This window comes from Ascaphus truei, chromosome 2 (genome assembly GCF_040206685.1).
Source record: "Ascaphus truei isolate aAscTru1 chromosome 2, aAscTru1.hap1, whole genome shotgun sequence".
Classification (NCBI taxonomy): Eukaryota; Metazoa; Chordata; class Amphibia; order Anura; family Ascaphidae; genus Ascaphus; species Ascaphus truei.
In genome coordinates, this window is record NC_134484.1 from 2,599,780 (window position 1) to 2,612,063 (window position 12,284).

At 64.8% G+C, this 12,284-nt stretch overlaps 1 protein-coding gene across 1 annotated transcript in view; it reads right to left on the reverse strand.

The window, feature by feature from the left end:
• Nucleotides 1–10,588: 10,588 nt before the first annotated feature.
• LOC142474389 (tonsoku-like protein) overlaps nt 10,589–12,284 on the reverse strand; it is a 65,650-nt gene continuing 63,954 nt past the window's right edge. The window contains exon 17 of the mRNA XM_075580863.1: nt 10,589–12,269. Coding sequence (XP_075436978.1) covers nt 12,088–12,269 — 182 coding nt within the window. The 3' untranslated portion in view covers nt 10,589–12,087. The remainder of the gene's footprint in view (nt 12,270–12,284) is intronic.

A 12,284-nucleotide genomic window follows, 5' to 3' on the forward strand; every position in this document is an offset into this window, starting at 1 on the left:
GCGGCAGAGCCGCCGGGAACACTCAGGGTTTAACCGCGGCAGAGCCGCCGGGAACACTCAGGGTTTAACCGCGGCAGAGCCGCCAGGAACACTCAGGGTTTAGCCGCGGCAGAGCCGCCAGGAACACTCGGGGTTTAGCCACGGCAGAGCCGCCAGGAACACTCAGGGTTTAGCCGCGGCAGAGCCGCCAGGAACACTCTGGGTTTAGCCGCGGCAGAGCCGCCAGGAACACTCGGGGTTTAGCCACGGCAGAGCCGCCAGGAACACTCGGGGTTTAGCCGCGGCAGAGCCGCCAGGAACACTCAGGGTTTAGCCGCGGCAGAGCCGCCAGGAACACTCTGGGTTTAGCTGCGGCAGAGCCGCCAGGAACACTCAGGGTTTAGCCGCGGCAGAGCCGCCAGGAACACTCGGGGTTTAGCCACGGCAGAGCCGCCAGGAACACTCAGGGTTTAGCCGCGGCAGAGCCGCCAGGAACACTCTGGGTTTAGCCGCGGCAGAGCCGCCAGGAACACTCAGGGTTTAACCGCGGCAGAGCCGCCAGGAACACTCGGGGTTTAGCCGCGGCAGAGCCGCCAGGAACACTCTGGATTTAGCCACGGCAGAGCCGCCAGGAACACTCGGGGTTTAGCCACGGCAGAGCCGCCAGGAACACTCAGGGTTTACCCGCGGCAGAGCCGCCAGGAACACTCTGGGTTCAGCCGCGGCAGAGCCGCCAGGAACACTCGGGGTTTAGCCGCGGCAGAGCCGCCGGGAACACTCAGGGTTTAACCGCGGCAGAGCCGCCGGGAACACTCGGGGTTTAACCGCGGCAGAGCCGCCGGGAACACTCAGGGTTTAACCGCGGCAGAGCCGCCGGGAACACTCAGGGTTTAGCCGCAGCAGAGCCGCCGGGAACACTCAGGGTTTAACCGCGGCAGAGCCGCCAGGAACACTCGGGGTTTAGCCGCGGCAGAGCCGCCGGGAACACTCAGGGTTTAACCGCGGCAGAGCCGCCAGGAACACTCAGGGTTTAGCCGCGGCAGAGTCGCCGGGAACACTCAGGGTTTAGCCGCGGCAGAGCCGCCGGGAACACTCAGGGTTTAACCGTGGCAGAGCCGCCAGGAACACTCAGGGTTTAGCCACGGCAGAGCCGCCAGGAACACTCAGGGTTTAGCCACGGCAGAGCCGCCAGGAACACTCAGGGTTTAGCCGCGGCAGAGCCGCCAGGAACACTCGGGGTTTAGCCGCGGCAGAGCCGCCAGGAACACTCAGGGTTTAGCCGCGGCAGAGCCGCCAGGAACACTCAGGGTTTAGCCGCGGCAGAGCCGCCAGGAACACTCGGGGTTTAGCCGCGGCAGAGCCGCCAGGAACACTCGGGGTTTAGCCGCGGCAGGGCCGCCAGGAACACTCAGGGTTTAACCGCGGCAGAGCCGCCGGGAACACTCAGGGTTTAACCGCGGCAGAGCCGCCGGGAACACTCAGGGTTTAACCGCGGCAGAGCCGCCGGGAACACTGGGGGTTTAACCGTGGCAGAGCCGCCGGGAACACTCGGGGTTTAGCCGCGGCAGAGCTGCCAGGAACACTCAGGGTTTAGCCGCGGCAGAGCCGCCAGGAACACTCGGGGTTAGCCGCGGCAGAGCCGCCGGGAACACTCAGGGTTTAACCGCGGCAGAGCCGCCGGGAACACTCAGGGTTTAACCGCGGCAGAGCCGCCGGGAACACTCAGGGTTTAACCGCGGCAGAGCCGCCAGGAACACTCAGGGTTTAGCCGCGGCAGAGCCGCCAGGAACACTCAGGGTTTAGCCGCGGCAGAGCCGCCAGGAACACTCAGGGTTACACCGCGGCAGAGCCGCCAGGAACACTCGGGGTTTAGCCGCGGCAGAACCGCCGGGAACACTCAGGGTTTAGCCGCGGCAGAGCCGCCGGGAACACTCAGGGTTTAGCCGCGGCAGAGCCGCCAGGAACACTCGGGGTTTAGCCGCGGCAGAGCCGCCAGGAACACTCAGGGTTTAGCCGCGGCAGAGCCGCCAGGAACACTCGGGGTTTAGCCGCGGCAGAGCCGCCAGGAACACTCGGGGTTTAGCCGCGGCAGGGCCGCCAGGAACACTCGGGGTTTAGCCGCGGCAGAGCCGCCAGGAACACTCGGGATTTAGCCGCGGCAGAGCCGCCAGGAACACTCGGGGTTTAGCCGCGGCAGAGCCGCCAGGAACACTCGGGGTTTAGCCGTGGCAGAGCCGCCAGGAACACTCAGGATTTAGCCGCGGCAGAGCCGCCAGGAACACTCAGGATTTAGCCGCGGCAGAGCCGCCAGGAACACTCGGGGTTTAGCCGCGGCAGAGCCGCCAGGAACACTCAGGATTTAGCCGCGGCAGAGCCGCCAGGAACACTCGGGGTTTAGCCGCGGCAGGGCCGCCAGGAACACTCGGGGTTTAGCTGCGGCAGAGCCGCCAGGAACACTCGGGATTTAGCCGCGGCAGAGCCGCCAGGAACACTCGGGGTTTAGCCACGGCAGAGCCGCCAGGAACACTCGGGGTTTAGCCACGGCAGAGCCGCCAGGAACACTCAGGGTTTAGCCGCGGCAGAGCCGCCAGGAACACTCGGGGTTTAGCCGCGGCAGAGCCGCCAGGAACACTCGGGGTTTAGCCGCGGCAGAGCCGCCAGGAACACTCGGGGTTTAGCCGCGGCAGGGCCGCCAGGAACACTCAGGGTTTAGCCGCGGCAGAGCCGCCAGGAACACTCAGGGTTTAACCGCGGCAGAGCCGCCAGGAACACTCGGGGTTTAGCCGCGGCAGAACCGCCGGGAACACTCAGGGTTTAGCCGCGGCAGAGCCGCCAGGAACACTCGGGGTTTAGCCGCGGCAGAGCCGCCAGGAACACTCGGGGTTTAGCCGCGGCAGAGCCGCCAGGAACACTCAGGGTTTAGCCGCGGCAGAGCCGCCAGGAACACTCGGGGTTTAGCCGCGGCAGAGCCGCCAGGAACACTCGGGGTTTAGCCGCGGCAGGGCCGCCAGGAACACTCGGGGTTTAGCCGCGGCAGAGCCGCCAGGAACACTCGGGATTTAGCCGCGGCAGAGCCGCCAGGAACACTCGGGGTTTAGCCGCGGCAGAGCCGCCAGGAACACTCGGGGTTTAGCCGCGGCAGAGCCGCCAGGAACACTCAGGATTTAGCCGCGGCAGAGCCGCCAGGAACACTCAGGATTTAGCCGCGGCAGAGCCGCCAGGAACACTCGGGGTTTAGCCGCGGCAGAGCCGCCAGGAACACTCAGGATTTAGCCGCAGCAGAGCCGCCAGGAACACTCGGGGTTTAGCCGCGGCAGGGCCGCCAGGAACACTCGGGGTTTAGCCGCGGCAGAGCCGCCAGGAACACTCAGGATTTAGCCGCGGCAGAGCCGCCAGGAACACTCGGGGTTTAGCCGCGGCAGAGCCGCCAGGAACACTCGGGGTTTAGCCGCGGCAGAGCCGCCAGGAACACTCAGGGTTTAGCCGCGGCAGAGCCGCCAGGAACACTCGGGATTTAGCCACGGCAGAGCCGCCAGGAACACTCGGGGTTTAGCCACGGCAGAGCCGCCAGGAACACTCGGGGTTTAGCCACGGCAGAGCCGCCAGGAACACTCGGGGTTTAGCCACGGCAGAGCCGCCAGGAACACTCAGGGTTTAGCCGCGGCAGAGCCGCCAGGAACACTCGGGGTTTAGCCGCGGCAGAGCCGCCAGGAACACTCGGGGTTTAGCCGCGGCAGAGCCGCCAGGAACACTCGGGGTTTAGCCGCGGCAGAGCCGCCAGGAACACTCGGGGTTTAGCCGGGGCAGAGCCGCCAGGAACACTCAGGGTTTAGCCGGGGCAGAGCCGCCAGGAACACTCGGGGTTTAGCCGCGGCAGAGCAGCCAGGAACACTCGGGGTTTAGCCGCGGCAGAGCCGCCAGGAACACTCGGGGTTTAGCCGCGGCAGAGCCGCCAGGAACACTCGGGGTTTAGCCGCGGCAGAGCCGCCAGGAACACTCGGGGATTAGCCGCGGCAGAGCCGCCAGGAACACTCGGGGTTTAGCCGCGGCAGAGCCGCCAGGAACACTCGGGGTTTAGCCGCGGCAGAGCCGCCAGGAACACTCGGGGTTTAGCCACGGTAGAGCCGCCAGGAACACTCGGGGTTTAGCCGCGGCAGAGCCGCCAGAAACACTCAGGGTTTAGCCGCGGCAGAGCCGCCAGGAACACTCGGGGTTTAGCTGCGGCAGAGCCGCCAGGAACACTCGGGGTTTAGCCGCGGCAGAGTCGCCAGGAACACTCGGGGTTTAGCCGCGGCAGAGCCGCCGGGAACACTCGGGGTTTAGCCGCGGCAGAGCCGCCGGGAACACTCGGGGTTTAGCCGCGGCAGAGCCGCCAGGAACACTCGGGATTTAGCCGCGGCAGAGCCGCCAGGAACACTCGGGGTTTAGCCACGGCAGAGCCGCCAGGAACACTCGGGGTTTAGCCGTGGCAGAGCCGCCAGGAACACTCAGGATTTAGCCGCGGCAGAGCCGCCAGGAACACTCAGGATTTCGCCGCGGCAGAGCCGCCAGGAACACTCGGGGTTTAGCCGCGGCAGAGCCGCCAGGAACACTCAGGATTTAGCCGCGGCAGAGCCGCCAGGAACACTCGGGGTTTAGCCGCGGCAGGGCCGCCAGGAACACTCGGGGTTTAGCCGCGGCAGAGCCGCCAGGAACACTCGGGATTTAGCCGCGGCAGAGCCGCCAGGAACACTCGGGGTTTAGCCACGGCAGAGCCGCCAGGAACACTCGGGGTTTAGCCACGGCAGAGCCGCCAGGAACACTCAGGGTTTAGCCGCGGCAGAGCCGCCAGGAACACTCGGGGTTTAGCCGCGGCAGAGCCGCCAGGAACACTCGGGGTTTAGCCGCGGCAGAGCCGCCAGGAACACTCGGGGTTTAGCCGCGGCAGGGCCGCCAGGAACACTCAGGGTTTAGCCGCGGCAGAGCCGCCAGGAACACTCAGGGTTTAACCGCGGCAGAGCCGCCAGGAACACTCGGGGTTTAGCTGCGGCAGGGCCGCCAGGAACACTCGGGGTTTAGCCGCGGCAGAGCCGCCAGGAACACTCAGGATTTAGCCGCGGCAGAGCCGCCAGGAACACTCGGGGTTTAGCCGCGGCAGAGCCGCCAGGAACACTCGGGGTTTAGCCGCGGCAGAGCCGCCAGGAACACTCGGGGTTTAGCCGCGGCAGAGCCGCCAGGAACACTCGGGATTTAGCCGCGGCAGAGCCGCCAGGAACACTCGGGGTTTAGCCACGGCAGAGCCGCCAGGAACACTCGGGGTTTAGCCACGGCAGAGCCGCCAGGAACACTCGGGGTTTAGCCACGGCAGAGCCGCCAGGAACACTCAGGGTTTAGCCGCGGCAGAGCCGCCAGGAACACTCGGGGTTTAGCCGCGGCAGAGCCGCCAGGAACACTCGGGGTTTAGCCGCGGCAGAGCCACCAGGAACACTCGGGGTTTAGCCGCGGCAGAGCCGCCAGGAACACTCGGGGTTTAGCCGGGGCAGAGCCGCCAGGAACACTCAGGGTTTAGCCGGGGCAGAGCCGCCAGGAACACTCGGGGTTTAGCCGCGGCAGAGCAGCCAGGAACACTCGGGGTTTAGCCGCGGCAGAGCCGCCAGGAACACTCGGGGTTTAGCCGCGGCAGAGCCGCCAGGAACACTCGGGGTTTAGCCGCGGCAGAGCCGCCAGGAACACTCGGGGATTAGCCGCGGCAGAGCCGCCAGGAACACTCGGGGTTTAGCCGCGGCAGAGCCGCCAGGAACACTCGGGGTTTAGCCGCGGTAGAGCCGCCAGGAACACTCGGGGTTTAGCCGCGGCAGAGCCGCCAGAAACACTCAGGGTTTAGCCGCGGCAGAGCCGCCAGGAACACTCGGGGTTTAGCTGCGGCAGAGCCGCCAGGAACACTCGGGGTTTAGCCGCGGCAGAGTCGCCAGGAACACTCGGGGTTTAGCCGCGGCAGAGCCGCCGGGAACACTCGGGGTTTAGCCGCGGCAGAGCCGCCGGGAACACTCGGGGTTTAGCCGCGGCAGAGCCGCCAGGAACACTCGGGATTTAGCCGCGGCAGAGCCGCCAGGAACACTCGGGGTTTAGCCGCGGCAGAGCCGCCAGGAACACTCGGGGTTTAGCCGTGGCAGAGCCGCCAGGAACACTCAGGATTTAGCCGCGGCAGAGCCGCCAGGAACACTCAGGATTTAGCCGCGGCAGAGCCGCCAGGAACACTCGGGGTTTAGCCGCGGCAGAGCCGCCAGGAACACTCAGGATTTAGCCGCGGCAGAGCCGCCAGGAACACTCGGGGTTTAGCCGCGGCAGGGCCGCCAGGAACACTCGGGGTTTAGCCGCGGCAGAGCCGCCAGGAACACTCAGGATTTAGCCGCGGCAGAGCCGCCAGGAACACTCGGGGTTTAGCCGCGGCAGAGCCGCCAGGAACACTCGGGGTTTAGCCGCGGCAGAGCCGCCAGGAACACTCAGGGTTTAGCCGCGGCAGAGCCGCCAGGAACACTCGGGATTTAGCCGCGGCAGAGCCGCCAGGAACACTCGGGGTTTAGCCACGGCAGAGCCGCCAGGAACACTCGGGGTTTAGCCGCGGCAGAGCCGCCAGGAACACTCAGGGTTTAGCCGCGGCAGAGCCGCCAGGAACACTCGGGATTTAGCCGCGGCAGAGCCGCCAGGAACACTCGGGGTTTAGCCACGGCAGAGCCGCCAGGAACACTCGGGGTTTAGCCACGGCAGAGCCGCCAGGAACACTCAGGGTTTAGCCGCGGCAGAGCCGCCAGGAACACTCGGGGTTTAGCCGCGGCAGAGCCGCCAGGAACACTCGGGGTTTAGCCGCGGCAGAGCCGCCAGGAACACTCGGGGTTTAGCCGCGGCAGGGCCGCCAGGAACACTCAGGGTTTAACCGCGGCAGAGCCGCCGGGAACACTCAGGGTTTAACCGCGGCAGAGCCGCCAGGAACACTCGGGGTTTAGCCGCGGCAGGGCCGCCAGGAACACTCGGGGTTTAGCCGCGGCAGAGCCGCCAGGAACACTCGGGATTTAGCCGCGGCAGAGCCGCCAGGAACACTCGGGGTTTAGCCGCGGCAGAGCCGCCAGGAACACTCGGGGTTTAGCCGCGGCAGAGCCGCCAGGAACACTCAGGATTTAGCCGCGGCAGAGCCGCCAGGAACACTCAGGATTTAGCCGCGGCAGAGCCGCCAGGAACACTCGGGGTTTAGCCGCGGCAGAGCCGCCAGGAACACTCAGGATTTAGCCGCGGCAGAGCCGCCAGGAACACTCGGGGTTTAGCCGCGGCAGGGCCGCCAGGAACACTCGGGGTTTAGCCGCGGCAGAGCCGCCAGGAACTCTCAGGATTTAGCCGCGGCAGAGCCGCCAGGAACACTCGGGGTTTAGCCGCGGCAGAGCCGCCAGGAACACTCGGGGTTTAGCCGCGGCAGAGCCGCCAGGAACACTCAGGGTTTAGCCGCGGCAGAGCCGCCAGGAACACTCGGGATTTAGCCGCGGCAGAGCCGCCAGGAACACTCGGGGTTTAGCCACGGCAGAGCCGCCAGGAACACTCGGGGTTTAGCCACGGCAGAGCCGCCAGGAACACTCGGGGTTTAGCCACGGCAGAGCCGCCAGGAACACTCAGGGTTTAGCCGCGGCAGAGCCGCCAGGAACACTCGGGGTTTAGCCGCGGCAGAGCCGCCAGGAACACTCGGGGTTTAGCCGCGGCAGAGCCGCCAGGAACACTCGGGGTTTAGCCGCGGCAGAGCCGCCAGGAACACTCGGGGTTTAGCCGGGGCAGAGCCGCCAGGAACACTCGGGGTTTAGCCGGGGCAGAGCCGCCAGGAACACTCAGGGTTTAGCCGGGGCAGAGCCGCCAGGAACACTCGGGGTTTAGCCGCGGCAGAGCAGCCAGGAACACTCGGGGTTTAGCCGCGGCAGAGCCGCCAGGAACACTCGGGGTTTAGCCGCGGCAGAGCCGCCAGGAACACTCGGGGTTTAGCCGCGGCAGGGCCGCCAGGAACACTCGGGGTTTAGCCGCGGCAGAGCCGCCAGGAACACTCAGGATTTAGCCGCGGCAGAGCCGCCAGGAACACTCGGGGTTTAGCCGCGGCAGAGCCGCCAGGAACACTCGGGGTTTAGCCGCGGCAGAGCCGCCAGGAACACTCAGGGTTTAGCCGCGGCAGAGCCGCCAGGAACACTCGGGATTTAGCCGCGGCAGGGCCGCCAGGAACACTCGGGGTTTAGCCACGGCAGAGCCGCCAGGAACACTCGGGATTTAGCCGCGGCAGGGCCGCCAGGAACACTCGGGGTTTAGCCACGGCAGAGCCGCCAGGAACACTCGGGGTTTAGCCACGGCAGAGCCGCCAGGAACACTCGGGGTTTAGCCACGGCAGAGCCGCCAGGAACACTCGGGGTTTAGCCGCGGCAGAGCCGCCAGGAACACTCGGGGTTTAGCCGCGGCAGAGCCGCCAGGAACACTCGGGGTTTAGCCGCGGCAGAGCCGCCAGGAACACTCGGGGTTTAGCCGCGGCAGAGCCGCCAGGAACACTCGGGGTTTAGCCGGGGCAGAGCCGCCAGGAACACTCAGGGTTTAGCCGGGGCAGAGCCGCCAGGAACACTCGGGGTTTAGCCGCGGCAGAGCAGCCAGGAACACTCGGGGTTTAGCCGCGGCAGAGCCGCCAGGAACACTCGGGGTTTAGCCGCGGCAGAGCCGCCAGGAACACTCGGGGTTTAGCCGCGGCTGAGCCGCCAGGAACACTCGGGGATTAGCCGCGGCAGAGCCGCCAGGAACACGTTCGGGGTTTAGCCGCGGCAGAGCCGCCAGGAACACTCGGGGTTTAGCCGCGGTAGAGCCGCCAGGAACACTCAGGGTTTAGCCGCGGCAGAGCCGCCAGGAACACTCGGGGTTTAGCCGCGGCAGAGCCGCCAGGAACACTCGGGGTTTAGCCGCGGCAGAGTCGCCAGGAACACTCGGGGTTTAGCCGCGGCAGAGCCGCCGGGAACACTCGGGGTTTAGCCGCGGCAGAGCCGCCGGGAACACTCGGGGTTTAGCCGCGGCAGAGCCGCCAGGAACACTCAGGGTTTAGCCGCGGCAGAGCCGCCGGGAACACTCAGGGTTTAGCCGCGGCAGAGCCGCCGGGAACACTCAGGGTTTAGCCGCGGCAGAGCCGCCAGGAACACTCAGGGGTTAGCCGCGGCAGAGCCGCCAGGAACACTCAGGGTTTAGCCGCGGCAGAGCCGCCAGGAACACTCAGGGTTTAGTCGCGGCAGAGCCGCCAGGAACACTCAGGGTTTAGCCGCGGCAGAGTCGCCAGGAACACTCAGGGTTTAGCCGCGGCAGAGCCGCCAGGAACACTCAGGGTTTAGCCGCCAGGAACACTCAGGGTTTAGCCGCGGCAGAGCCGCCAAGAACACTCGGGGTTTAGCCGCGGCAGAGCCGCCGGGAACACTCGGGGTTTAGCCGCGGCAGAGCCGCCAGGAACACTCAGGGTTTAGCCGCCAGGAACACTCAGGGTTTAGCCGCGGCAGAGCCGCCAAGAACACTCGGGGTTTAGCCGCGGCAGAGCCGCCGGGAACACTCGGGGTTTAGCCGCGGCAGAGCCGCCAGGAACACTCAGGGTTTAGCCGCGGCAGAGCCGCCAGGAACACTCAGGGTTTAGTCGCGGCAGAGCCGCCAGGAACACTCAGGGTTTAGCCGCGGCAGAGTCGCCAGGAACACTCAGGGTTTAGCCGCGGCAGAGCCGCCAGGAACACTCAGGGTTTAGCCGCCAGGAACACTCAGGGTTTAGCCGCGGCAGAGCCGCCGGGAACACTCGGGGTTTAGCCGCGGCAGAGCCGCCAGGAACACTCAGGGTTTAGCCGCCAGGAACACTCAGGGTTTAGCCGCGGCAGAGCCGCCAAGAACACTCGGGGTTTAGCCGCGGCAGAGCCGCCGGGAACACTCGGGGTTTAGCCGCGGCAGAGCCGCCAGGAACACTCAGGGTTTAGCCGCGGCAGAGCCGCCAGGAACACTCAGGGTTTAGCCGCGGCAGAGCCGCCAGGAACACTCAGGGTTTAGCCGCGGCAGAGTCGCCAGGAACACTCAGGGTTTAGCCGCGGCAGAGCCGCCAGGAACACTCAGGGTTTAGCCGCCAGGAACACTCAGGGTTTAGCCGCGGCAGAGCCGCCAAGAACACTCGGGGTTTAGCCGCGGCAGAGCCGCCGGGAACACTCGGGGTTTAGCCGCGGCAGAGCCGCCAGGAACACTCAGGGTTTAGCCGCCAGGAACACTCAGGGTTTAGCCGCGGCAGAGCCGCCAAGAACACTCGGGGTTTAGCCGCGGCAGAGCCGCCGGGAACACTCGGGGTTTAGCCGCGGCAGAGCCGCCAGGAACACTCAGGGTTTAGCCGCGGCAGAGTCGCCAGGAACACTCAGGGTTTAGCCGCGGCAGAGCCGCCAGGAACACTCAGGGTTTAGCCGCCAGGAACACTCAGGGTTTAGCCGCGGCAGAGCCGCCAAGAACACTCGGGGTTTAGCCGCGGCAGAGCCGCCGGGAACACTCGGGGTTTAGCCGGGGCAGAGCCGCCAGGAACACTCGGGGTTTAGCCGCGGCAGAGCACTCAGGGTTTTCCAAGAAAGGTTTATTGAGCAAAAACAGAAAAAGCGCACACCATACACACATAACAACGCACCGAGCGCGGTGGGCAGGAACTTCCCATCGTACAAGAAGTGTTTCACTGCACCAGGCTCTCCCCGGTTAACAATCGCCATTAACCTCTTCATTGCCACAGCAGCCGCGGGCATATTCAGTAACAGGGAGATAAATAAAGCCGCTCGTTCTGAAGCCGACATCATCAGATCCGTGAGCGGGAAAAAAACGTCATTTTAAAGAAAGGCTTTCAGCAGCGAGACTCCATATTAATGATAACAACACGTGTGAGACTGACCCCCAGGATCCGTGGGAGGATCCGTGGGAGGAGACTTGTCTAATGACATCACAGGGAATACGTTCAGCCACGCCACTCTCTCCACGTGTCCAAGTCACGTGGCTGCGGGGGCTTTAGCCAATGACGGCTCTTGTTGCGGTGAACGATCAGAACCCTCTTGCTGTGATTGGTTGACCCTCCCTAAGATCTAGAATCCATAAATCCAGAAGCCCAGGGCCACTCCCACAGGGTGTCTTACCATCCGCCCACTTCAAAGACCAGCAGTACAACCTTTTTTGTTTTAAAAACTGTTAAAATATATACATGTGCGCGAGTGAGGGCGCGAGCAAGAGAGGGCGCGAGCGAGTGGGGGCGCGAGCAAGAGAGGGCGCGAGCGAGTGAGGGCGCGAGCAAGAGAGGGCGCGAGCGAGCAAGAGCGCACACGACTCCATAAAAAGTGAGTCATAAGTAACAATGATGGAATAACAAGACGGCAAAACCAAAGTCCCACGTGGGGTCCGAAACAGACTATTTAGAAATAATGTATCCCCTTTGCAGAAGTCGCCCGGGAACGCCAGGTAACGCCGGGTAACGAGCTCTCTTCCATTATTACTACTCATCACTATCGCAACTATACACAAGAAAATTCAGTACACCCGCTGTTTCTGCTCAGGAGGCGGCCATTTTGTACCTGATCTAATTAATGGCACAGGAAGGCCGTGATGCATTGGGATTCCAGGCTTAGCCTTCCAGCTCCTGCTCCGGACACTGGACAGGAAGAAGCCAGGTTTGCGCTGCCGCAGGAGAAGCAGAAGCCGGAATGTGGTGCCCATTACCAAGGCCCCCTCCCATGAAGAGGTCACTAACTGGGTAAGAGCGCTATCTGGATGCGATGAAGACCCGGTTACTCACCATCAAAGACTCTTCCATTAGGATGCCAGGTATCAGATGGCATAAGAGTGCAGTCTATTGGCATGGAGGTGTCACTTCCTGCCGGGGGCTCCTCCCATTAGGACAACTTATGGAAGAGCGTTCTCTGATTGATGAAGATGTCAGTCACTTCCTGTCCGGAATGCCTCCTATTAGACAGTCTTATGGAAGAACGTTGTCTGATGGATGGAGATATCACTTCCTGTCGGGGCTGCTCCCATTCGGAACATCTCTAATCGGGCCCCCGGGGGACAGAGAATACTCCAGTAGCTCCGTCAGCAGCTCTTGAAGAAGAGTTTGCGTTGGCGGGAGAGGAGCAGCGTGTCCCCGTGCCAGGCCTGCGACAGGGTGTCTCTGTCCCTCTTGGTGAGGCTGCGGGTTCCCAACCTGAGCTCCTGCAAGGAGGAGGAGAGGATGTCCAGGGAGGAGCAGCTCAGGGGGCCACGGATACTGCAGCCTGGGGGAGGAGGGG